Source organism: Capsicum annuum, chromosome 1, assembly GCF_002878395.1.
Source record: "Capsicum annuum cultivar UCD-10X-F1 chromosome 1, UCD10Xv1.1, whole genome shotgun sequence".
Classification (NCBI taxonomy): Eukaryota; Viridiplantae; Streptophyta; class Magnoliopsida; order Solanales; family Solanaceae; genus Capsicum; species Capsicum annuum.
The window spans coordinates 42,274,723-42,302,008 of NC_061111.1; the positions used below are offsets into that span (position 1 = coordinate 42,274,723).

Sequence of the window (27,286 nt, forward strand, 5' to 3'; positions counted from 1 at the left end):
TTGTCATATGTTTTTTTGATTTCTCATTTGGTGTTTGATATTCGTATTGGAGTTCGATTAATTTGAATTTGTGCCGGATAGAGTTCCATTCGGGAGCAGCACTATCTACCAAGAATTTTTTCATACTCAAATTCAAGGCCTTTGATTAAAAAAATAACAGTCTCATTCACTGTACCACATCCTTTATTAGTGCCTTGCCACATTCATTGTTTAGCTATTTACATTATCTCGTTCTGTTCGAATTCTATTACGTCAAATTAATTCTTCTGTTGTCTGTTTGTTTTCATATTTTTTTTTCTCACACGTTGTTGTGTTTATTTTTGAATTTGTCTAATTTAAATTTTAATTAATTAAAAACAATTGAACATTTATCATCTGTCACTGCCTTGACATTCTTTCATGGACTGATATTTACGTCCAGTCTATTCATTGTGTTTCAAATTGACAACTTCATATGATAAATAGGGAAAATAACACTCCATTGCACTCTTTCCCTTTTTCATAATAGTTACACAATTTACTCCTGTTTGTAATCAAACAGAAAATTTTCTTTAACTAGTTTAATGGATCTTAAGCATATATAATTATTAAAGGTTATAACTCATTATTTTTGTATGTTGTTAGAAAATTTAAAGTTTGAATTAGTAGATTGAAATTTTGACCATTAGTTGATGCAATTTCAAATCCTAACCTTTTTATTATTATTATTTAAAAAATTAATGATTCGATGAAAATTTCTTTTATTCTTTGCTAGAAATTTCAAATCTCATGATGTAACGTAATTATCTTCGAATTCAGAGCGCCAAATTTCAACTATGACATTTTCATGATGCTAATTTGAGTTAATCGAGTTAACAAATTTCAAGCATCAAACAAGATCGAGTTAAAAATCTTTTTGAAAGTAGAATTTTTAACTATGGAAAATGTATTTGGAAAAGGGAAAAAGATAAAAGAAACTCTAAACTCTTACACACCTTTCAACTTTCATAACATAAAAACAAAAATAAATATAAATTCTTCTCCATAAATATACTCCCCCTTGGTTGTAGCCTTTTCGTCTTCTTCATTTTCCCTCCCTCCCTCCCTCTCTTCAATTTAGTTTACTCACGAGGGAGCCTTCGGCGCGTCAGCACCTCTCCCCAATAAATTTCATTACATTCGTTACTCACAAACACACAGCTCTTTTTCTATCTACAAAATTAAAATTCATATAACAAACTCATAGTTCATCAACTTTTTATTTTTTTTAAATTTTGTGTGGCAATGGCGATATGGGCCAATTTGTCATACTACCTTGCATCAAAATTCAAGAAAGCTAATCTTTACTACGTGGCTGCCACCATTGTTCTTTGTTGCACTTTCTATGTCATCGGACTTTGGCCACAAACTACTGATATCAACACCCATCAGTTATCCTCAACCGCCATCACCACCACCATCCCATGCAACAGCAACAACAACCCATCAATCAAAAACACAAAAACAAAAAATCCCAATTCAATTTCCATCGACTTCACCGCCAAACACACCGCGGATTCCCTTACCCCACTCTCACCATCGGCGCGTGTAACCCACTTCCCTTCCTGCAACCCCAAGCTCTCCGAATACACCCCTTGTGAAGACTCAAAAAGGTCACTCAAATTCGATAGGAACATGCTTATTTACAGAGAACGCCACTGTCCGGCGAAGAACGAGTTGTTGAAGTGCAGGATTCCGGCGCCTTTTGGGTACAAATCGCCGTTCCGGTGGCCGGGAAGTAGGGACTCTGTATGGCATGCTAATGTCCCGCATAAACATCTGACGGTTGAAAAAGCCGGTCAGAATTGGGTCCGGTTCAAGGGTGACCGGTTCACGTTCCCCGGCGGAGGGACAATGTTTCCACGTGGCGCTAAAGCGTATATTGATGATATCGGAAAATTGATCAACCTTAAAGATGGTTCTATTAGAACCGCCATTGATACCGGTTGTGGGGTACGTCTTTTATTAATTAATTAAATTCATTTGGAGTTTTCTTACTTGTTTGCTTCTAAAGTTGACGACTTGTTTCTTGGACACACTTATTTTTCAAAAAAATACTTTCCTCATCCCATTTTATATGTGGTCGCACGCAAAATTTAAAAAATAAATGATAATTTTATTAAATTTAGAAAATTATCGTTAATATTTATACTTTTTAGTTGTTTTTTTAATTAAGTGAGACTTAGTAAAAATAAAATAAAGATGATACCATTTAATTAAATAGTTATTAAAAAAAAAAAGATAATATTTTTTTTGAGACGGATAAACAGGAGTATGTAGTTAAACTACGTCTTAATTGTCACATTTTAATTTTTCACAGTCAAATTAACTGGTTTTCGACCAATATTTTAAGGTCATTTTTATTACTATATTGATACGAGGAAGATGATAACTTATGTAGTACTTTATGTTTTGAAAATTTATATTTAAAATTTAAAATATTAAATTAATTTAACTTAAGTTAACTTTAAAAGAGAGTTAAATTAATTTTCATAAAATGAAATAAAATGTTTTGGTACAGGAATTAGTTTTAGCAGTTGTTGTCAATCCTCCTCTTTGTGCAGCTTGAGAATAGTATTGTGCAAGCTAACCCTGTTGTAAATTAACATTTAAAATTTTTACTATTAGAGATACATAATTTTGTCTAAATGTGGTTACTAATTATCATACTATTTGGTGAAAATCCTAGTCAAATTATGCTATTAATATTTCTCCTTTTATTAACTAATTAAATAAAGGTTGAAAATTTACATTCGATATTTTTATAATATTGGGTTTCATGGTATTGTTCCGATAAAGTAGTTCATTGCATACATTTCTTTTTGAAGCTTTGACTTTTTAAAGAGAAATAAGAATAAAACAGGTAAGTTTTTTGGCAATGCACATGGGTTTTCGATCTTCCAACGTATTGGTTAGGAAGTTGTCAAAAACTAGGTACTTTCAAGTTAAAAGAGAAAATGAATTTCATAAATTTGACTTTATTATTTTCCCAATAAAAGAAAATATTAATTTAATGGAGAGTTCATATAAAAGAGGTCCCTAGATAGTTGGTTGAAGTGGGGGGGGGGGGGGGGAGTTGAACAAGATGATTGCTAGAATTTTTGTGATGCATTTCGTGTGGGATTTTCATTCCTAGAGTTGATATTATTGGACTTACTGTAAAAGGTTGGTAGTAATTTGGTTTACTTGATTTGAATAAAAGAGTTTGGTAATTTGGTTTAGGTAACTTTGTAGAATCCACAATTGGTTGAAGCCAAAAATGTGTGTTTCCTTCAATTGCACATAAAGAATATGTGTTTTGTTGATTTGCCAAAATAGAAGCATAAACTAATCAGTTCAAGATTTAACTTGCAATGGAAGAAAAACTTATTATGCCTTTCACTTTTATAGTGTAATCCTATTATGAATTTAATATTTTGATGCAACTTATATAGAAACTTTTTAATTGCTTAGGCAATGTTGTTTGAACTTTAATTTTCCGCCATTTCTGGGTCTTGATTACAATTTTATTGAAAGAAACAAGTAATTCTAAAAAGTTTCATTAAATTTATAAAAGCAAAGTGTGCTTATTAAGAAATACACAGTACACAGTCTCAGATTGGATGCCCACTAACTATTTCAGTAGAGTGATCCATAAATAACTTATATTCTGGTTGAACTGAATTCTAAAAATTTGCATTACCAGGATCCAAATTTTGAGCAAAATTTTCTTCATTACAATTTATGGAAAATTCATGCTCATGAAATATATCCTGTTTTAGTCGCCATAGAAAGTTGTGGAGGAGGCGAATTAGGGTAGAAGGTTAGTCTGAGTTAGGATGGTGTATGTTTTGGTGTATACTTGGAGTATCTTGATTTTGGTATTATTGTATATTTTAATTTCAATTGTATTTTGTTCTATGACTATTTCTTATTTTATCTTAGATTGCTATATTTTAATCCGGGGGTCTATCGGAAACAGCCTCTCTATCTTACAATTGAGGTAATGGTATGGACTGCGTACACTTACCCTCCCCAGACCCCACTTGGTGGGAATATACTGGGTATGTTGTTGTTGTTGTTGTGTTAGTCGCCATATGAACAATTAACGGCTAGGGGAGCAAGGGGGTCCATCCGAACCTCTTTCATCATAAAAATTAAATTGTACATACAAAGTCTTTAGCTTTTCCGTGTTTACTTTTTATGTTTTGAATTTCTTCAGCGAAAATCCTGGCTCCACCACTAACCGTGCCCCTAGTCTATTAGTGCAGCTGCACAGGATTTTCTTTGGGTCTATCATGTTTGACTGTTGGTTTCTTTTTCTTTTGTTTTCCTTAGTCGTATGAGGCTAATTTTACCTTAAACAACTTCAGGTTGCTAGTTGGGGTGCTTACTTGCTTTCCAGAGACATCCTTCCAATTTCATTTGCACCCAAAGACACACATGAAGCTCAAGTTCAATTTGCTCTCGAGCGAGGAGTTCCAGCATTGATTGGCATATTAGCTACTAATAGGCTACCTTACCCTGCAAGGGCATTCGACATGGCACATTGTTCTCGCTGTCTCATCCCTTGGGGAAAATATGGTAATCTAAATGACATAACCTTTGCTCTTGTACTCATTCTTGGCGAAAGAAGATCAATCCTTTAATTAGTATTTTACCTTTTATCCATTTGATATGGAGCAGATGGGCTATATTTAATTGAGGTTGATCGAATTTTACGACCTGGTGGATATTGGATTCTTTCTGGACCACCTATTAACTGGCAAGATCACTGGAGAGGCTGGAACAGAACCGCCGACGATCTGAAAGCAGAGCAAGATCTAATTGAAAGTGTTGCGAGAAGCCTGTGCTGGAAGAAAGTTAATCAGAAAGGTGACCTAGCAATTTGGCAGAAGCCTACTAATCATGTGCACTGCAAAATTAACCGGAAGGTCTTCAAGAAGCCACTCTTTTGCCTGGAACAAGATCCCGATAAAGCATGGTAATTTTCAAATGATTATAATTCAACCGAGGCTATACTTTAGAGGACTTCCTTGTTGTTTCCCCTGTACACATTTTTGCAGCACATGATGCATTGTTCTTTCACAAAATTGCTAAATACATTTTTGTAGAAAAAGCAATAGCGTGTGTCACATTCGTACTAGTTTATGTTATTCTACACCTTATTTTTTTTGTCATGCTACATTCCACACTTTTTTCAGTAGTACCAAACTGTTTGACAAACTTAGTGTAGAAAGTTACGGTACCTGATGAAAAAGCATCCAACTTCATGAATTCAAAACTCTTCTCCACAAATGAAGAGTAGAATTAGTTAGTATTCCCTAAATGTATTCATAGCCAAGACTCTTTTATCTTCCAGGTACACCAAGATAGATGCTTGTTTGAGTCCCCTTCCTGAAGTTTCCAGCATTAAAGATATCGCTGGAGGGCCACTGGTGAATTGGCCGGAAAGATTAACTGCAGTCCCTCCTAGGATTGCTAGTTCTAGTATAGAAGGAGTCACTGCAGAGGGCTTCTCTAAAGATACAGAATTGTGGAAGAAGAGAGTCGCCCACTACAAGTCCTTGGACAGTCAATTAGCAGAACTTGGAAGGTACCGTAACATACTAGACATGAATGCGTGGCTGGGAGGATTTGCAGCTGCACTTGTTGATGATCCAGTTTGGGTCATGAATGTTGTGCCCGCTGAGGCTGACGTCAATACACTTGGAGTTATCTATGAACGTGGTTTGATTGGAACATACCAAAGCTGGTAAGCCCACTGCTCCTGTGTAAGCTTCAATTTTGCTGTTTCCTGCTTGTTACTGATGATGCTCTTCCCCGTTTAGGTGTGAAGCAATGTCTACGTATCCAAGAACTTACGACTTCATACATGCTGATTCGGTCTTCACTCTCTACCAGGACAGGTAATTAACCGATTTTAGGTTTATCAAAGGTTGCATCATGCATGTTTTCTTGACCATTGATTTACTTTCATTTTATGCATTGCAGATGTGAGATGGAAGATATATTATTGGAAATGGACCGGGTATTAAGGCCGCAAGGCAGTGTGATATTCAGAGACGACGTGGATGTTTTGGTAAACGTGAAGAGCATAGTAGACGGACTACAATGGGATAGCAGGATGGTTGATCACGAAGGCGGTCCTCATGTTAGAGAAAAGCTTCTAATTGCTACCAAGTTGTATTGGACAGCACCAGCACCTGATCAAGATAAAGCGATGAGTCTTCTATAGTCAATCTGGCCAATTCTTTACTTCCTTTTGTTGATAATTTTTTTGTTTGTTCCATAGGCGCTTATGATTTTTCATTAACCTCTCTATCTTTTGGCTTCAAAATAAACAACAAGAGGATATTGAGGTTTCCCCTGAGGCTTTCTTTTAGTACCTATTTTCGCGTTCGGATCGGCTTGTAATGTGTTACTTTTACGCAATTTGGTATAGAAACCACATTTTAGATGATGCTAGAGTTGAAATGACTGAAGATGATATTCTTCTACAATGAACCAATTGTAATTTAATCTTAGAATTGGGCAATATGAATTTACTTGCTTTTCTCGAAGCATTAGCCAGGCTGGTTAATATGTTCTTGTAAGATCCGTGTGAATCCTTTTGATTCTATTTTATCTCAAACTATCACATCTATCAATTTGTTCTATGTCCATCTATAGTGTTTTTTTTTTTTGCTTTTTATGTCTTTTTGTAAGAAATCCCGTAATGATATGGCTAGACGACCCTAGAGAAAGGGACATGTAACGTGATTGACAATAAAACAGTCAAATCCTACCAAACTCCGAAATTTTGTGCTTGATTGGTGCTCCCTCATTCCATTTTTACTTCGTCTAAAAATATTTATTCTTAATTGTCTAATTTAAAAAAGACATAATTTATCATTTTATATCTATTTTATCTTTAGATGACCTATAATTATTAAGGGTGATATGGTAAAATTATTTGTATTGATTGCTTATCAAGCGATTGTTAATCAAATATAAACCAATAAACATGGACGAAAGGAGTACTAATTAAAAACATTTAATGAGTGGTTAACGCTGGTGTTCTTGAGAATAGTATATATAGACACATACAAGTTTTTAGAAAAGAAATTGTAAGTTGCCCTCCTCCTCTATTGAGAATAATATATATAGACATATACAAGTTTATCATTAATATAACAAACATGTATATCAATATGCATGATATATAGGAGATAAAACGGATATAGAAAGTGACGGATATAGAAAGTGATATACACAGAGATATAAGACGAGTTTTTAATCTGAAAATCATGTCAAACACCTCCATAATCAATATTCAACTTTGTAAGACAGTTCTCAAGAAAATTCAGCATTACCCAATCGAAAACTATCTGATTTCAATATCACAACTCTGAAAAAATCCAGAAAAATATAATTAAAAATTATAACCTAAAAGAGTATCTAGTAGATGATCATAATGGGAGAAAGATCAAAATATTTTGAGAGAATAGGAAAATATTTGTTGAGATACAGTTGACTGTGAGTGTCGAAAGAGATAACATTATTTTCTTTTTATTCTGAGATAACCCAATTTGACTATAAAATACTTGATTTAATAAATTTTACGTATGAATATGGGCTATAAGGTGTCAATAACTATAAGGAATTGAGCTTTTTTATACCATTTATTTAGGGAAAAATTACATAAAAACACAAACTTAAAGAGCTATAAATACATAAAATTTCTTATCTTTTAAAAAATTTCATAAAATCACAAACTTCTCCTTTTCATCTTGATACATTACTACTATATATAAGGGAGGATCACCCTTTTTGTAATCCTCACAAACTTTTTAATGCAATTAAATGGCAACACATGTTTACTTATTTTTCATACATATTCTCACATTTGTACTTATTTATTATTTTATGATATTCTTATTTGAGACTTTGTAATTGAACATCTCTTCTTGTTCCTTATTAGACTACTTATTCTTTTTTACTTATTTCTTATATTAAAAATTAATTATTTTTCGTTCTTATTTACTTTAGTAAATCACGGAAGATTTATAACTTTTTTCACATTATTATTATTATTATTATCACTATTATTATTATTGTTATTATTATCATGTAATTAAGTAAAGTGTGAATAGCTAAATTAAAATTTTTAAAACATAATTAATAAGGATAATTTCATATATTTACCCTTAATATATTGAATTCTTAAGTTATTTGTCAAGTCAAAGAAACAAGTAAGAAGGAATTAAGAGAATACCTTTTTTTTTTTTCCATTTTGCTTGATCCTTGTACTAAAAGTAAAATTTTCTTAAAAGAGTACTCTTTTTTTGCTTATTATTTTAGCAAATAAAGAAAGATTTATAATTTTCTTTCAATATTACTCTTATTATTAAGTAACTATACAACATAATAGTTGTCAATCATATACTTTCAAATCATAATTATCGAGATAAATAAACCAACTCCTATTAAACAGCTTCTTATTAATAGGAGTACCAAATCAACAAATATAAAGTTAAATGAAATGGATAGAATGCATATTAATCTTTTTACATTTTAGTAAAATTTGTGCAACTTTGAAGTTATAGCCTCACTTTCAATCAGAGCATTTATTATTTTTAATAATACTTATTCTTTTTTCGTGTGTATTTGGTACAATCGTTTGTTCAATTAAAAATATTACTTTAAAATATTTTTTTTTTTAAATTAGTGTGCTTCTTACTTATTTTCTTATACCCGGAATGTAAGTAATATTATTTAAAAATTATTTTTATATAATTTAGATAAGTTCTATGAGAGATGAGGTATGGAGTGGTAGGGATGGAAGCTATGGTGGGGTGAAACCAAGGTGTACTGAAGAGCGAAGGGCTCAATGAATGTGAAATGTAAAAAATATAAATTTTCTACTTCCACAAAGTTATTTTTATAAGTCTAAAAGGACTTATTTCTAGAAAAAATATTTTTCCAACAATCTATCAAATATGATTTTTTTTAAACACGTTGAACACATCACTTATTTATTTTAAATTAAATTTTATGTCTATTCATATTTGGTAATTATCCTTCATACTTCCTTTTTTCATAAATAAAGTCCTTTAAAAATTATTCAAATATAACGAAAAGACTTTAATAACCATAGTAGTTTACTAGACAAGACATAATCAATGTAGTACTAAATTAATTATGTAATAAAAAATTGTAATTTAAGTTATATTTTTTCTAAAATTAAATTTTATATTCTTTATCATGAACTTGGACCCGGACTCAACGCGGACCTTATGCAAGTAGTATTAAATAAGGAAGTAACAGATTTACATTTATTTTAGAAAAGTAAATAATGAGAGAAAATCCCTTACATATCTAAAAAAATTTAAATTAAAATTTTTTCATCAAATCTTATTAAAATTTTTGTCATCTCTATTAATTTTTTCATTAAAATTTTAAAAGTTTTATTGTGTTTCATCTTGACAAGTATTCATATTCTTTTGAAAAATCTTCATGCTATAGAAGCTAAAAAAATTTCATAGCAAAAATCTCTATTAATTTGACGTTCATACATATATTTTTGGTTAATACGCTTGATACATGTCACACCCCTTTTCCGCACGAGGCTTCAGGTCGAAGGATTTTTCCAATTAAAGTGACGATTTTGAGTAGGAATTATTTTAATTATAGAATCGCCACTTGAATTTGGGTTATAATGTTCCAAGTCACCTTATTGAATCCTTAATCAAAAGGAAATGACTCTTTGTTGTGGTCTGCGAAAATAGAAGACCGGGTAAGAAATTCTGTTGACCGAGGGGAAGGTGTGAGGCACCCCTCGAGTCCCGTGGTTCTAGCACGATCGCTTTTATTGACTTATCTTGATTTAAATTATTTTTATAAATTGTGTCAAGGCCTAAATTCACTCATTTTAATATACTGAAACTAATTTAAAACTTTTGTATAAAATCGATGAAAAATTAATTTTTTAGTAAAAATATTTGTCAAGGTACATTATTATATCCTTAAATTTTAAACGTCTCAAAAATGATGCGTAGGCCGCATTCTTAATCGATAGAAAAAATTAAAACCATGATTAAAATTTATTTGATATTAAAAACATTGATTTTTTTTTAAAAATTCGTAATAATTCATAACAAACTTTATTGTCTTGAAAATTACTTTAATATATTTGATGTAACAAGTGTTCCAACAAATTAACCCTTTTAATATTTTTCAAAATTTGATTCTATAACATTCACGTGAATGAATTTGCAATCGAATAACTGTAACTTTAATTTCTATTAATCAACTAATAAATAGTTGTCAAACTTCGTGAAAGGATAATAAAAATAATATAACTTCCTAAAGTCATAAGTATATTTTATAATTTTAAAATCGAAATAATAAAGATTTTTTTTATTTTTTATTAATTTATATCTACTACTTTACTATTTTAATTAGTAACATCTGATATTTAATAATCCCACTTTTTTCTTTTTCCACATTAAAGTTATGAGACTAATATGACAAAACATATACAGAGACACAATGATACTAACGATTTCAAAAAAAAGTTGTGTAAGGAAACGGGTAAATTTCGGCCAGATTTATCAGTTACTGGCCGGAGTTGGTTGATGGAGAGACGGAAGATGGAACCGCGATGTTTTTTAATGATGGTGTGGGCCGGAGAAGATAGTGGTTCCGGTGACGGGAAAGGGAAGGGAGGATCGGGAAGGCGCTAGCGAGTTTTTGGGGTGGTTTCCGGCGACGTTGGTTCGGCTGAAGGTCGCCGGAGTTGAGGAAAGGGAATACAACGGTGGTCATGGTTGGTTTGCCGGATTGTGTGCCGACCAGTGGTGACGTCGTGACTAGTGATGGTGGTGTCGGCACGTAGGGGTGTGGATCGGTGGTATTTTGTGATGGGGGATGGAGATCTGGTGGTTTCAGACTATTTAGTCGCCGGAAAAAATGGAAATTCCGGTGAAAGCTTGCCGAAAAATTAAAACGATGTCCGGCTTGAAATTCTGTTTTTCTCCCTTTCTCTGCATTTCTTTCTCTCAATTCTATCACTATTTTTACTTTCTTCTCTCCATTTTTTTCTACTGAATTTTTCCTTCTTTCTCTTTATTTTTTACATTGTTGCGTGTATGGTGTGTGCATTGTTGGTAAAAAAAAAAAAAATAGAAAAGGGAGAAGGGTGTGTGGGAGTGCACATCAATTCTAGTGAATGTTATGTGGTGAATAGAAAAATAAAAATATGTGTGACTGGTTTTTGTGTAATTGTTTACAGTGTGTAAATTTAAAACTTTTTTTCGTGTACAAATATATCAAATATATCAACATTCAGTAACATCATTGTATAACATGTTGTAATAATAATTCATATAATCAATCAACTATAGACAGAATAGTGCATAAAATTACTTGAATATTTTCCTTCATATTTCAGTAAACTTATAACATAAAATAATTCAAGATTGAAAAAAAACATGTAATTACTTGAATTAGTTAATAATGCAAGAAACAATCGGCTCTAAAAATTCGAACGAATTTCTGAAGCTTGAATTTCGAATTCTTTCTTCTTTGTCTCTTTTGTTTGGTGTTTTTTTTTTCTTTCTCTGGTTTTTTCCCTCTCTCTTTTTTTTCTCAAGTTCTTGGTTTTTTTTTGTCAAAGTCTGATTGTTTTTATGTACGTTTATTTTCTGGGGTTGGGGAGTCCTTAAATAGAAGAATTTTGGAGGGAGCGGTTTAGGATTTTAATTTTAAATTTTTTTTATTTTTTATATAGGATAATGATCTAATTATTTAATATATAAATAAGTTATATAAAAATAAATAATGCTAATAATAAGAAAAAATATTAACTAATTAATTTTTATACGTAAGAAAAATATATATAAAAATATAACTAACTTAAAGTAAAATATAATTAAGAGAAAATAAAATTACTAGCTTATTTATAAAAATCTAAATTAAGAGAAAATATTTTTTTGAAAAATTTTCATTTTTTTTTTAAAAAAAAAATCTTAAAATGTAACTTTATTTATTTATTTTCAACTAAAACTTTTTAAAGATGAAATAAGAGTTAAAATTATATCGGATCAAATATAGATATTTAATATAGAAATATATATTAAATTTGGGAGGGTAAAAAATTATTTGTCTACAATACATATATAGTGTTGTTAATTTCTTGATATATTTTCCTACTATAAATGGTGATGCATATGAGTGATGTATTTGATGTAAGTATATTGGTAATAGATGTGAATGATACGTTTGAATTAGTATTGAGTAATTTTTACAAGATGTATCATCATGATACATCTGGAATGATACATCCGAATAAGATGTATTTATACCACGATTTTCGTTTGATTTACTCTCCGTAACAATTAAAAATCAGTCACTTTCATATTTAATTAACCACTTAATTATTAATATATCACAATGCATATGTCTCAAGGATAAAGATAGATATTACAAAAAATAAAATTCAAAATTTTGTAATTTAATAAAATTATAATAAAAAATATTACAACCCATTAAAGATTCGAGATTTATGTCAGTTAACCTTTATTTAGCCACGCTCAGTTAACCTTTATTTAGCCACGCTATCATAGAGTGCCAAATTTGATATGGGGTTCCTTTCCTAGTTTAACTTATGGGCTTGTTGGTTGAGGTTTTTGGACTTCTATTTCATCTTTTCTTCTCCTTTGGACTCGTCTTATAACTTTTATAACAACAGTTTTATAATTATGAAAAATAGCAATTTGTATTTGTATTTAAGTAAAATGTTGTTATATAAATACATATGCACAACTGAAAAATACACATTCTTCTATTATTATGAAGTGGGTAAAATATTGCTATTTTTGCTATAAGTTATAATTTTGAAAAAGTGTTGCTATTTATTGTAATTATAGTCTTAAGGATACTAGTTTCTGTAATTTTTTCTTTTAATTACCCAATTTATTCTCAAATACTAGTAATTGTTATGTGAGATCTTGTCAATTTGGCAGTGATCAGTTGTCAAAATATTTAAGCTTAATACGAAAGAATTAATTAATTATTAACTACCAAATGAAAATTTAATAACCAAATAAGGGCATCTGGAGTAACCATTTCTTTTAGTACCATGTATAACATAAATGAAGATTTCTTGTTTGATTTTCGACGACACTTACCTTACCAACAATTTATGGTATCGTAACGAAAAACTAATTTGTTCTCCATAATCTGGAGCACAAAGTTGTCATGATTTCTGTTACGAATGGACTAGTATTGACAGGGTGGCAACCCAACATCGAATTAAGTGTCTATGTTTGGGATTCAGGTTTTTAATGTCGGTACTTGTGCGAGCAAAATAGGTTTATGCAAATTGTTACGAAGAATGTGAATCCTCTCATCTCCTTCTTTGGCTTCTTCCTCTCTAATTCTATCCTTCTTGTTGATTGTGTCTTAGTTATTCTATTGCTACCATATTTCCATTTTGTAATATGCTATTGAACTTTCCATATTCTTTGTTTGCTCTCGTGTTTAGCATTTGTTACAATTTTCTTATTTGACAATGGCCGAGACTTGCCTTAACAATCAAATCCTGACAAAATCTCCAGGATCTTTCTCAACATTTGTGGTTGAAATGCTAGCGAATTTGTGGGCAAAATCCTGACGATTACCATAACTTACCTAGAAGTTTACCAAAACGTTTTTACTTTTTATTCCATACGAGGATATAGTGTATCGTATGGACCGCCCATTCTCAAACTGCAGTAGAATTATGGAAAGAGTTGGAACAGAGGTAACAAACTGGCGGGACTAAAATGATCCGCCAAGACTTGTGACGAGGCAAGTCTTTGTCCATCTCTTCAAAATTTTGACAATGCTTCTGGCTAAATTCTTACGATACTTGTTAAGTTCTGACTCACAAGTTATTTTTATAAAACTTATTTAAACAGTAGCACTGAAAGATCCTGTTTTGTGCAAATCAATCTCTATTGGTGATCACAAACACAAATAATTCCGATATACGTTGAGTGAGATCCACTAAGCCAACCAGCAAAACAAGTTCTCGTTCACGAATAACTAAGCTTGGCTCGGAGCTATTTTAGGGTGGAGACATGTTTTGCATAGGCTCGGGTCGATGGTAACGAAATATAGAGAATCTTTGTAAAAATTGGAGTTCTTTTCACATAATAGCACCATCTAAAGAACCGAGCATCTTAGCATCATATATAAGCATTTACCATCAAGAAATTTTCCTTTCCAAAAGTTTGTTCTAAAAACTTCTATTAAGCCTTAAGGACGAAGAAATCCTAATTATCCCAACACACTAGAAAGAGCTGAAAATTGAAAGTTTGATTTATTCCATGCTTTTTTGTTTTGATTTTATTTATTTATCGCGTGACACCATCAGGGGCGGACCTACATGCCATTTTGTTGTGTTTCCCGTTAAATCTAACACAGATTTGGTATAACTATGGAAAAATGTATAAAAATTGATATATAAGATTTAGAAAAGCAAAACCAAGAAGATATATGTGCTTTGATTTTTGTGTTTTAGTTTCCAGACGGAACCTTAAAGCTTTGAGCCTCGATATAACTTCTTGGGCAACCACGCCCCCTAAATCCCGAGCCCGCCACTGAACACCATAAGCCAACTTTCAGACCTTGAGCTTTTACATGTTTGTACTGCTCCAGTATTTCCTTTAGATTAGGCAAGCGTTTTCTTGGACTTTTACTACAACTACATTATAGGTACTACTCCAATTCACTAATATCAAAACGTCAAATATCAAATATAATACTGTACCAAAGTAGAAATTAATTGTACCTAGCATCTAAGGGCTATTTAGTTCGGTCCTTAATGGTCCTCACGACACACAACATTTGAACATTAAGTGAAATATTAAGCCTCGCCAAGTAAAAATGTAGATAGGCTTGGTGAGAAATGTGACACCTAAACTCTAATTTCATTATTCCTATAAAGGAAAGTTCAAACATCTACCCAAACCTACATATACAGACTTTAGCAGTAACTAAATTAACAAACTAAGATAATCTTTATACTAGGAATTAAGCTAATATACATTATCACATTATGTAAAAGATCACTACAAGTAATTGTTATTGAAATTTGAACATGTAACCGAGAGAATAAGGTGACTGTCTAACTGACATGTTATATAACAGGTCATATATATATCATCTTGATAATGTAGGGAAAAAAAGACTTAGATCCAAATTATTTTATTAATGATGAAGTGAAAAAACACAAAATTCATGGAATTAATCTACTATCTTTTGCTTTCTGTATCCAGAAAATGAAGGAGTTGATGGAATTTCTGAAGCCAATGAAACCATGCTCTTTGCTACGATTTATGCTGCACAACCTACTAGTCCATTCAGCCAGTAACATATTTGCAAATGCCCACAAGCCAACCTCTTGTAATGCTGTGGATATCAAGTTATTGTCTCTCACAATCTTCTCCCACACAGTCCCCTTATCCTTCATCATCTCAGATAAGGAAATAATCTTTTCTGTCTCGTCGAATCCCACGTATTCTACTCCGATTTGTTCAGCCAACACCTTCCATAAATGCTTCCATTTGAACACGTCGCCGTTGGTAATGTTGAATGCTTTGTTTTTCCCTTGTGGACTAACTGCTGCCCAAATTTGATGCTCTGCCACCAAATTAGCATCTGATGCGTTAAAGTAACTATCCCAAGTGTCTTTTGTCCCTGGAAATTTCAGTGGAATACCTTCGTGTTTGCATATTGTTGCATACACGCAAAGTGTTCCAACAATGTTCAACGTGCTATGAGGTGAAAACCCAAAAATTAGATCAGGCCTGTGGATGGACCACGTTAGGCTTGATTTTCTAGAGACCTCGTCGAATAGTACATCTTCTAACGTGTAATAAAAGTTGTGGCTGTTCTCCAGTCTTTCCATGTCCTCGGTGAAAGGTGGATCATGAGAAATAACATGAAGTTTCCCATCAATCGATCTTTGCATCTTCACATAATGCTTTGCGCCCGTCTGGAGACAGATGTGGCGCAAGTTAGGTGCATTTGGTATGACAGCCTTAAGGACATTGCGTAACATGGCTCCATTGATTTCGCAGCATTTGGCCTTGGAAAGGTCGTAAGCCGAAGTCACCCAAAAGATGTGTGTCACATCTTTAAGGGTCGATAACTTGGATTGTACATCAGTTGACACAGATACGTTGCACTGAATATATCTAACATTTGCAATTCTATAGACTGGTGTCCCCCGTGACACACCATAGACCTTCCACGGACCGCCCGGGGTGTCGGTGGATGAGAGTGTTTCGGCCAAGCTGTTGCCAACTACACCAGTGACTCCAATAACCAGGCCAACATTTTGGTAGCTTTGATGTGTTCCACAATACTCAACATTTTTCTGTGAACCAAATGTTTTTGACACACAATTTGTAAATGTTTGATCTAGAATATTGAAATACTTAGCAGAAATAAATACTTAGCAGAAATTACAGAATTATGTTCGAAAATAGAGTTTGTTTTGTGATATTGTCTGATCAATTTGTTTTTACCTGCAGTGCAGTATTGATAGATCTTGACCACCACCAGTTCATTCTGAGAAGTGTGCTGATAGGCAAAAGTATGAACCTGATATAGAAATTTGAATCACTTCTCTAATGGAGTAAACATGAAGCAGCCTATTATATATATGATGCAGAAAAAGGGTCACGTCATACATGAAATTATTTTGGATGATCATCGAATATTTTGGGCCGGGTTGGAAAGCCACTCAAGGAATTGGATTTGCTGTAAATTGGTGTAAATATACTAGGGCTGATATATTTGGTTGGTTAGATAATTAATTGGTTGGGTGTAATTGCAAGGAATAATTACCTCTCCAATTCTCAGGGGGATCTTTGAATTATTGATACTGGTTACTTTTAAATTTCTTCCTCTTATTTCTATTTTTATTATTTTTTATTTTAATTTATTTTTCATTTCTACTATTTTAATTTTTTTTAATTTGCTATTATACATAAGAGAGGATAATGAATTTTGGTAATCCTCACAAAGTTACTTTAGTAATTTCAGCTAATTCGTTAATCTACTAAAATTATAACATGTAGTTGATATAAATAAAACTATTTTGTTTCTTTGTTTGTCAAATGGACTTTGAATGTGGTGTGTCATATTATAAGAAATTATTATTGAGTTTTTTCTTGATTTTTTAATTGTTTAATTATTTAAAAAAAAAAATAGGAAGGAAATTACAAAGTAGGGAATCAAACCTTCACCGAAAAAGTGAGAGTTCAGGCTGACAATCAACTGAATTACTTAGATTCCCTTGTTAATTAACTAATCGATAATTTTTAGCTAATTGTATAATGTTATATTTAGTTCTAATGAACTGAGTTTCGTTCTCAATATTTCCAATTTCTTTTTATGAATTGAATAAAAAATTTATGGATTATTTTATTTTGCTTTTGAAATTATTAATAGAATGTTTTAATATTGAAAGTTGAAATTATTGATAAAGTTAAAAGTGAATATGTAATGATATCAATTAAGATCATATTATTTTTAAAATATCATTTCTAATTAATAGAGAATTAATATTTTAGGCATAAACTAAATATGAAGAACTAATAGATTCTCAAGTTTCATTTTGATGAATTTAGTTTCTTTTTTCTTAATTAAAATATACGTAAAATTAAGTTTAAATTATTATATTAACTAACTTAAATTCTTGCCACTTGAAATTATGATCTTTTTGAGTTGTAATTATTTTATATATTTAATCATAGTATTATATAAAATATTAAATTATTTAAGTTTAGGTCCGAACTTAGCACGGACCTTATAAAAGTAATATTCTAACAGGGGGCACTATGTTATTTTGAGAGGCCTCCAATAAGGGATATTTTGAAAGGTGATAGAAATAGAGGTTTAATAATAGGAAAAAGTGTCAAGTTTATTCCTCTACTTTGTAAAATTGGCTAAATATATCATTTGTCATATTTTGGATAAATTTACTCTCACTGTTATATTTAGAGTCAAATTTACTCTCTACTTGGTCATACTTTGGGGCAAAAATTTTCTTGATGTCATATTTTTGGGACTAAATTACCGTTGTTGTAAAAAAACTTTTCACATGCACCCTTCCTTTAACAGAAAAGTCCAAGTCAACATTAAATGCCCTAATTTTTTTAAAAATAAAATATACTTTAATCTAATCCGCCCAATCCGACTCAAATCACAAAAAAGACAAACAAATATATCCCCTCAATTTCGTTGATCAAATTTTTCTAACGAGATTAAGCCACTAGATATTTATAGTGCATATAACTCCTGGAAAATGGATTTGCATCATTGCAATGACAAATAAATACACTCCTCCCTCAGTTCGTGTATCTACATCAGTGTAAAGATCATGAAAAGTGACACTTAGCGGCCAAATGCAACAAATTAGGCTCATTGGATATCTCTCTGGATGATTGAGTTAAGATGTCTTCGTATGTGTCAACCTTGACATATTTTCATTCCTATGTCTTTATATACAATTTGGATATATAGATTTTTTTCATCATGTCGTTTGCTTAGAAAGTTTATCCACTGATTCTAGAATCTAGATGCACATAGAATTGTATTTCAAATTTTAAAACTTGAACGTAACTGAAACAGGAGCAACGTTTGTAATAAATATTTCCTCTAGTTTCATATTTCTGTGTTATCCTTTTCAATTTTACTATTTGCTTATTTGTAAGCAACTTACAAGTTCTGTACGTTAAAAGAGAAGTATATTTATTTATTGAAAAAATTCGATCAACAAAACTAAGAGAGGGTTATATTTATTTGTGTACTTTTTTTGGGTTGGATCCACGAGTTAGATTACAGTGTGTTTTATTTTATTTATAGATTAATATTGATTTGGGCTTTTCTTCAAAGAAAGGATACATGAGAAAATTGAAGGAAAGATGTCTTTTAAGTCTTGAATGAAGGATTGGTGACACTGACTAATTTAAAGGGTCAAACATAATTAAAAAACTTGATTAGGTTAATTGTGGATTTGATTAATATTTTTTAAACTTTTTAATCTTTTTAAAAATACAAATTAAGCCACACTCACAGAACTTTCCTCCCTCTGCAAATCAATCTCTCTCTCTCTTCTCTCTTTCTCTCGATAGTTTCTCTCTCTAACTTCTCCCAACCAACAACTTTTCAAATTTCACCCTTCAATCTTGTGCAACTTCAATCTCTGGCAACAAATAGTTTTGAGTTCTTGCCTGTTCCTTTTTTACTTTCAACCGTTAGTCGACGTGGCAACATTCTCCGGTGACCATAACTTCGAGTTCTACATCGTTTCTTTTCGATTTTCACAAGTTAAAAATTAGGGCTTTTAAGTTATGACGAAAATGAGGAACTTGATTTGTTGGTGTTTGTTATTTTTTTATGTTTTTTGTTATTTTTTTTAATGTTGTTATTTTTTAGTTGAATTTTTCATCTGGATATATCTGCTACTGTTGTTTTTTAACAATGGATAAAACATGTAACGTGAATCCAATAGATGAGTATTTGTTGCAACATATATGCCTAATCTGTTGCACATATTAGTAATCTGTTGCAACATATATGACTAATATGTTGCGCAGATTAGTAATTTGTTGTAACATATATGACTAATCTGTTGTAACGGAGTTCACGAGGAAGCGACTTTAGTTAGTGAAGCGAGGCCTCACACATCAAACCATATCTTTATCTTACTGAACCGAGTGAGGTATAGACAGATTATACCACAGCTTGTGTTGTGGCGAGACGAAGGGACGAAGCCAGAGACTCCCTTGCTTGCTTTTGCTTACCGGACAAGAAGGATTATTAGACCTATTAATTATTAATAGACTATAGCGAACCATAAGGAAGACCCTCGTGGTCTCCCTTTGACTTGCTAGGAAACTGAGATCACACTCTTTCCTACTCCAGACAAGTAGTATGGGATACGGACTATAACTCAAGCCTACTGCTTCGTACAGAGTCAGGATTCAGGGATTTCAAACACTCTAATGGACTATAACAGCTGAGTAGTACAAGTACAATAGCCCTGAGTGACTCTTGGCTGCCTTCAGTGATAGACGCAATTACTTGGACGATTCTATTCCTACGAATAGAGACTGCAGAGGAAGGCGTTGTCACGAGACCCACCCTCCGGGATAGAAAAAGCAAAAATCCTAAGTGGCTTCTTGTTTGGGGTATCTGAACCGTATTCTTGTTCGAATGCTTGAATCGAACTCATTTGTTTATTTATGGCAAACCTTGACCATCGTTTCCAATATTTCCAAGGGAAATTAATTGAATGCACGATGACGAGCCATTCCCATCGACCCATCATGAGGTCACATCTCATGAGTCTATTGTGCCAAAACTACTAATGCTGACGAATGCTTCGCCCTGACTAGCTAGTCTGGGAAGGTAGGTAAGTAAGAGGCGGATCTAGGGCTTCTTCGACTTCTTATTCGTAGTTGAGATACTCCCAACCTCCACCAGAAAGTAGCACCGGAGTGAATCGTAACGTTTCGATCTGGGGATCAGGAGCAGAGATTGTAGTATCGTAGCTAATGCTCTTTGATCACCGTCACGAGATTTGACTATAGCTAATCAATCTCCTTCTTTCATGGAGTTTGGAATCTTAATGCTATCTTAGAGCGGATCTAGAAATCCCCAGGTAGTGGTAGTTGGCTTGGTGAAATCCGATAATCGATTGGCTTTAGAAAGGCGAAAGGCGGCTTGCCCAACCTAGACATTGTAATTGAAAGTCCTGCCTACTTCTCTTCTAGGCTTAGGGTAGTCCTAGACTACCTTCTTCTTTGCTGGCTTGGGAAAGACCCGCGGGCTATAGATCCCACTAATAGAATGGGACTATAACCAACCTTCCATGGTCTAGGTTCAAGGACAATACAGATTGTGGCTTAGAGTATCTAAGGAAGGGTAGTCATTTAGTGCGACAGCACTCTGGCTTCATGGACCTAATTTTTAGGGACGGACTCGCTAGTGTACCAGGGGTGACACTACACACTGAATTGCCCACAACACTATTTTTCCATAGGACTGAATCCATAGAAACCTTGGCCATTACTTTAAGCGGCAGATGATTGGTATGCAGGATCGGTTGCAACGGTTTCACATGAATGTGAATCAAGAGATTGGCTTGAAAGGCTTTCCAACTAGCCATAGTACCATTGCGAGTTTTCCTTCTTCTTTAATCAGTCGCACCAACTTGTTCCCGCTTTGGGAAGGGAACTTGGTTGGAATTCCAATTTCAAAGAAAACACATGCGAAAGGCAAGACATTGAGAAGGGCTTGTTCTTGAATTAGATGGAACATTAGCGGTCTTAGGTGATTCTCTAACAAAGGAAAGAAAGGAATGACTATTTATATCAAGAGACAGGCTTGCTAACCTTCGGGCATAGTGACTAGTGACAAGAGGAGTTGCTTAAGGACCTACGAAGAAAGTGACCGAAGCAGAGTCAATTCATATTAAAACAAGAGGAGAGAATTCAATGTCAATCGACATCTCCTTGGCACATGTGACGGATCATACTTTCTTGCCTTAGACCACTATCGAGGCTATGAGTTTTCATAGGACAGATGATCCTTTACCGTGAAGGTAGTTTACTTGCTTACTTGTTAAAGTAAGGCAGAAAGAGTACCTGTTGTTAACAAAATGGAGTCTCAAAAGCTCATTTATCGCAGTGGTCTCAAAAACGAAATTATCGTATTTTAGAAAAAGAGGTCTATAAAAGTCACTTAAGAAAGATGGCGCCTTTGCGAGGATGTCTTGAATCAGCCAATGCCAAGGCAACAAGGCTAGCATCAAACCTATCTGCCGAGAACCCTCCAACATTCCTACCAAGGTTCCCATCCCCGATGACAGAAGAAGGACGTAACTGGTGTTAAGGTTAGAAGGGTAACTGCTCTCGTAGTCGTAGCTGCTCTTGGGACTGATTCCTTAAGGAAATGGAATTCTTCCTAAATTCCTATGGAAGGTGTAGATGTTTAGGCTTGCCCCTGCTGCTGCTAGAGAATAGTTCGTCACTTTCTTTACGGTTGATGCGCTTAAATCAACTAGTAGAAGGAAGGTGGCACAGTTCAACTAGTAGAAGGAAGGTGGAACAGTTAATCCACTAAATCCGCGCTTAGAAAGAATAACTTTGAAGCCATGTTTAGAATGGTCAGCACCTTTTGAGAAGAATTGCTCTTTGGAGAGCTAAATATAAGGGCGATGAAAGTTGTAAGCCGTAGAAAGGAGATTTTTAATGTTCATAGACACTTTGAAACTAATTGTGGAAATTCACTCTTTTATTCTGAGTGCGCAGAATGGTGCTTTGCGGCTACTATGGGTCTTCAAAAGGAACCAGGGGCAAAAACATCCTAAGAAGTTTGCCTATGGACTCTACCTCAGCGACCTTCTTCTGTACTTTCATGAGAAAGCAAGCTATCGACCTTATCTCCGTTAGTTTTTCAAGATCAGTGAACCCGAATGTCAACATCTCTATGGGGCCTACTCTAGTCTTTTATCTGCAGAGAGATAGTCATTTACATGCTTACTTACTAAAGTACGGGAAAGAAATAGCTTACAAGAACAAGTAAGAGAGTTGACTTGCTTACTTTAACAAGTAAGGGAACTGAGGTTGCTTACTAAAGTAAGGGATTGTTGACCCTTTCAATCTTGTTTGTACCCACGGGGCACATTGAACACCAACTCAACTAAAAGGAGAAAAAAGGGTACTTACTCGTCGGTAAGGGAAAGGCTAGGCTTTTCTTACGCTAATTCTTCTCTTATTATATTTACTAGATTTACTATTGCACTGAGCCCTACGGCTTTTCCTACTAGGCGCCCTACCTCTGCTCGTTACGTTAGCAAGAAAGCCATCGTAAGAGACGCAGGAAAGCAAGGTGAAGAAGAAAAAAAAGGCTTCCGCATAGGCTCTCCCGAACCGTTACTTTATTCTAATTCAAACTTATTTTCAAGGTAGCCCTATGGCCTCAACGCTAGGCAGGAACAGCAGAAGAATTCAAAGCGCTAAATAGGAAATCGAAAAAGGCCAAGCTACGAACAGTACCTTTTTCAACAGTAAATAAGCTCAAGAGCTAGGAGTTCGATGTCTAGGTTGAGGCTCACTCATTGAAGTGTGACCGTAGATCTGGTCTTTCCCAGGAAAGAAAGCAACCAGGTCTTTTTTCGACCCTTAAGAGCAAGGTCCGTCCCACTCTCTCATCTACATAATTGTCCGATCTCAGATGCTTTGTCGGAGATTCCAGATTTGATTGCTAACCATGACATCAGTCTTTCCTCCGTCAGGAGGTCACGAAGGTGAGGTCCTGAGAGAGATAGATGCTTCACACATGGCATCTGATTGAAAGAAAGAGATGGGTTGGCAATAAAACAGCCATTTCATTATTTTTGCAATTTAAAGATTAAGGAATCGATCACTTCTTCACTTCAGACTGGTGAATTTGGTAAATGGTTCCAAACCTTCCAAAAGTGATAGGTATTTGTTCTTTCTTGGCACTCTCTTAGACTGTCTATCCCTTTATACCTGGGTATAAAAGCCAGAAAGAAAGTAGCTTCTTTGATATGGTTCAGTAAATAGGAATCCCAGTAATACAGTAAACATTGGAAGAACATAGGAATATGGGTCCATATAGGAATGAAGAAAGGGCATGATAGGCTAGTTTGATTCCAAGCCAAGCAGCAGGGCATGATCAGTCTTATCGGGCGGGGAATTGCATTCGGTAATAGAGCTTCCTACGATCGCACCCTAGGAGAGTGCAAATGGCAAGTTTCACGGTCTGGTTCCACTTAGTAGCCCAAATCCGCGTACCCCCTTTAACATAACACGCAAGTACGCTTTAGCTACTAAGCTTCGAAACAACCCATAGGCTTACTTTGAAGTAGGATCTTGAACTTAAGTATTAGAATGAGTTTTATTAGGTTTCCCTGGGGAAAGGCTCCCCCCAACCCCCGTGAGTCCCGTCCTGCCCTGCCTTGAACTAGAACTCAGAAACCAGGACACATAACTATAAGAGAGTAGCTGCCAAAACAAGCTCCCTAAGGTCGCACCTAAGATCTGAAGGAATCGGTTGAGAACTAACTGCATACCTGAAGTTAGCTTGTGTGCGCATAGCCTTATCTTATCTTTGAATACTTCCTTTAGGCGGCTAGAAAGATGTTATTTGTGTGGTCCGTTCTAGTGACAGACAACATTTCTATTTTATTGTATTTATGTAGGAGCCATTGTTTTTGCTTTGTTTGCTGGATTGGTACGCTTTCTTTTCTAGAAACCCCTCTCTCATAGGTCGTTACATTTCAGGCCATTTACGATCGTTTAAAGGGCCTTATATTATAAAGTATAAAGAAAGTCAAGATTGTTCTTGTGGAGAAAAGCCTACTTACTTGCTCTTGCTACTTTTAATTTAAGAGCAAGTCGGTCTAGCTTCTTACTCTTTCACCTTTCGAAGAAGTCAAAATAGAAAGGGGTAGGAAAGATCCCGTCTACCTTGTTCAAGTTGCGGATCTCCTTCATTAGCTTTGAGTTCATTGTTGTTTTTCTGGTTCTCCTTTAAAAGGGGTCGTGGGGGAAAAGCCCCAGCCCCCCTACATGCATTAAGCGACGACGGCTCAAACGAAGCAAACCATTTCTCATAAGAGAATAGAAAATCACAAGAAAAATTTGATCAAAAGTGACTAGAAAAGAGGCGGTCGAGAAGGAATGAGTGGAAACTATGTTGATTGAGTGCAATTTCAAAATTAGGAAAGATTAGACAGAATCCTACCAATCTAAATCATAGTTTCCAATAGTGAAAGGCTGCCCCTGTCGGCGGGTTGCTTAGGTCCATGTAGTCCAAATCTCCGCTTAGGAAAGAAGTCCAAGTTGACTTTTTGTGAAAGGGAAAATGGCTTTCTGTTAGAGAGTGATCGAGAGAAATTTTTAGTTGGGAGCCATTCTTTTGCAGCTAGGAGACATTGTTGTTATGTTTTCCAGTTATGAGCCATTGTTGTGTGGTCCCTTTCGAGCGGTTCCTTCTTTTTTTTTTTCGATGATTTAAAGGCGACAACTCTTTTCACCAAGGAATTGGGGCTTAGAGCTATGGGCTATAACACATACGCAAGAAGGAAGAATGCCTTAATGGACGGGTACGCTAAGGAAGGGGAGTCGCTTGCTTGTTTGGTGTGTTTGGAACCGGGTTGTTTAAAGCTACCCTTTCTTGAAGAAAGAGAACCTGGGCCCAGGTCTTGGTGTATTTTGACATAATTCTCAATACGCTATCTAAACTAGGAAAGTCAGTAAGGAAAGGTGGGACAAAGAAAGCTCTACTTTAGGTAGCTGGGTGCATCAACCTCTTTCTTTCACAGGAAAGGGGACAATACGCTTTAAGGAGCTTGGGCTACTCAACCGATAGGAATAGGGGCTTGTTTCCACAACTGAAAGAGAATCTGAAGCAGGATCGAAAACAGAATAAAATTGATGTGGCCCTTGGGCCACTTGACTGGTTGGAGAGGAAAAGTATGGATTAGTTGAAAGAGCTACTTCTTCGAGCTGAGTGGGGTCGCGCCCCTTCCTTATTCTAATAAGAGAGAGCGAAAGACGCTAGGCACACTCTTATTTAAACCTTTCCAATCAGTAGCTGGGCTAGGGCTTATTCTGATTCACTTGCTATGGCATTCGTAGCATCAATTCCTTGCATCCCTCCTATTAATAGGGTAATAAGGCTCTGCCCACTCAGAGTGGACAGACTTTCGAGTTTTCAGCGGTTTATGCTAAATGTACGAGGGCTGCTCGTCGATTATTATGGGATGCAATGGACTCTATTCAGAGGACTGTCCTCGCACGTGTAAGATTAGATCGGGGTTTCACTCCCTTACTGCTCCTTTACAATAATTCTCCTAATATAAGAAGTATCTAACCTATCTAAACGCAAGCATGCATGAGTCAAAGGAGGCAATTCAGAATGAAAGACATGCAAACCAGAAAGGGAGGAGCCGGCTATAGAATCTGCAGAAGAGTTTGCTTCTCTGTAAATATGGTTCACGCCTATACCAGAGTAAACCCCACTAGAAATTTCGTCAGGAAAAGGCTGCGTGGAAGAGAATACCATATTGTCGCTGCAAGTGCTTGAGAATGAGTTCACGTTGTTCTTGTTACAGTAAGTACTGCACTTGAATTAGCTCTTTTAGCAATAGAGGTTCTTGGTGGAATCTCCTTTGCTATTCTTGGTAAACTATCTGTAGAAGATGTTGATGCAATAACCTGTGCATGTGTTCTCGAAAGCACTCCTGGGGGAGAGTGGGTTTTTTCTGGACTTTAGGTCATCTTGTGACCTCTACTTTAATTTATGCAATTTATGCCGCATGTAAGGCGTAAAGATGGCAAGTAGTTCTTTCCTAAAGGAGTATTTAACGCTTCTCCAACCCTCCGAAGACACGATCAATAGGGCGCTAATCTAGCTGCTTTATCCTTCCCTCAACCTCCCCAGAAAGAGTCCATTCATTGTTGTCTTGGGGAACCTGAAATGGAATCAGTTCAAGAACCAACCACAAAAATTTCCACCGATTGATATTTCTCATATTTTAAGAGCTTTACTGATGCTATTGGAAGTGACTCTACTCCAAAGTTGTTTGGGCTGGGTCCCTCAACCCAATAGTTCGCTAGGGCGGTGCTCAGATCAACACAAATAAAAGAAGAAAAAACTGTATGCCCCCCTGATCATGCCTCGAAGAAGGTAATTCATGAGGAAAGGTCCCACTCAGACACACACAAAGACAAAGATAACAATCGGGGTACGACACGTTGCTAAGGATAGGCTCCTGCTTTGACTATAGAATAGATGAGCATGACACATGCCACAATCAGACTAAAAAAGAGAATGAATCAATACGGACAGTAAAATTGTCACTTTATGGAATTGTTTTGCTTTCTATGGATTCCCCAGAGGGGGAGAGACCCCAGTCAGCGACACAGAAATGGTTGAATCAGAGTTCTTGAGATTAGATTGGTGCCATCTATGTCTTTCCCGTCTGGCTCTCACCGGTAGACCACCCCGCCCTATCACATGCCAATGAAAAAGAACCTAACCCGAGGATCAAGCTTACCAGAATGCTCCAATTGAAGTAGTTGGTCCAACACAATAATGACCTTCAGTAGTGCTTCTTCCCCGCTCTGTACAGTAATAATAAAGGGCAAGCTAGCAAGGCAAATTTACTTGAAGCAATAACTCTTAAGGCGGGGAGTGAGGAAAGCAGAAGTGG

The 27,286-nt window shown here is 34.7% G+C and overlaps 2 protein-coding genes across 2 annotated transcripts; one reads left to right on the plus strand and one right to left on the minus strand.

Moving 5' to 3' along the window:
• The first annotated feature begins 745 nt into the window (after positions 1-745).
• LOC107873455 (probable methyltransferase PMT15) lies at positions 746-6,662 on the plus strand. Its single transcript, XM_016720318.2, has 6 exons — positions 746-1,971; positions 4,371-4,581; positions 4,684-4,981; positions 5,360-5,752; positions 5,829-5,906; positions 5,992-6,662. Exons 1-6 carry the CDS (start codon positions 1,264-1,266, stop codon positions 6,233-6,235), a joined length of 1,932 nt encoding a protein of 643 aa, XP_016575804.2. The 5' UTR covers positions 746-1,263; the 3' UTR covers positions 6,236-6,662.
• Positions 6,663-15,215: 8,553 nt separating this feature from the next.
• LOC107854386 ((S)-8-oxocitronellyl enol synthase CYC2-like) lies at positions 15,216-16,678 on the minus strand. The gene is made up of 2 exons (XM_016699397.2): positions 16,557-16,678; positions 15,216-16,405 (listed from the first exon to the last, which is right to left on the minus strand). Exons 1-2 carry the CDS (start codon positions 16,596-16,598, stop codon positions 15,263-15,265), a joined length of 1,185 nt encoding a protein of 394 aa, XP_016554883.1. The 5' UTR covers positions 16,599-16,678; the 3' UTR covers positions 15,216-15,262.
• Positions 16,679-27,286: the final 10,608 nt, after the last annotated feature.

Bases quoted from the DNA above. Each gene is read 5' to 3' on its own strand.
- LOC107873455 (XM_016720318.2), top strand. From the start codon at position 1,264: ATGGCGATATGGGCCAATTTGTCATACTACCTTGCATCAAAATTCAAG. The intron at 1,972-4,370 runs GTACGTCTTTTA...AAACAACTTCAG, and splicing joins CCATTGATACCGGTTGTGGG to GTTGCTAGTTGGGGTGCTTA. The intron at 4,982-5,359 runs GTAATTTTCAAA...TTTATCTTCCAG, and splicing joins CAAGATCCCGATAAAGCATG to GTACACCAAGATAGATGCTT.
- LOC107854386 (XM_016699397.2), bottom strand. From the start codon at position 16,598: ATGAACTGGTGGTGGTCAAGATCTATCAATACTGCACTGCAG. The intron at 16,406-16,556 runs GTAAAAACAAAT...TTTGGTTCACAG, and splicing joins CTATCAATACTGCACTGCAG to AAAAATGTTGAGTATTGTGG.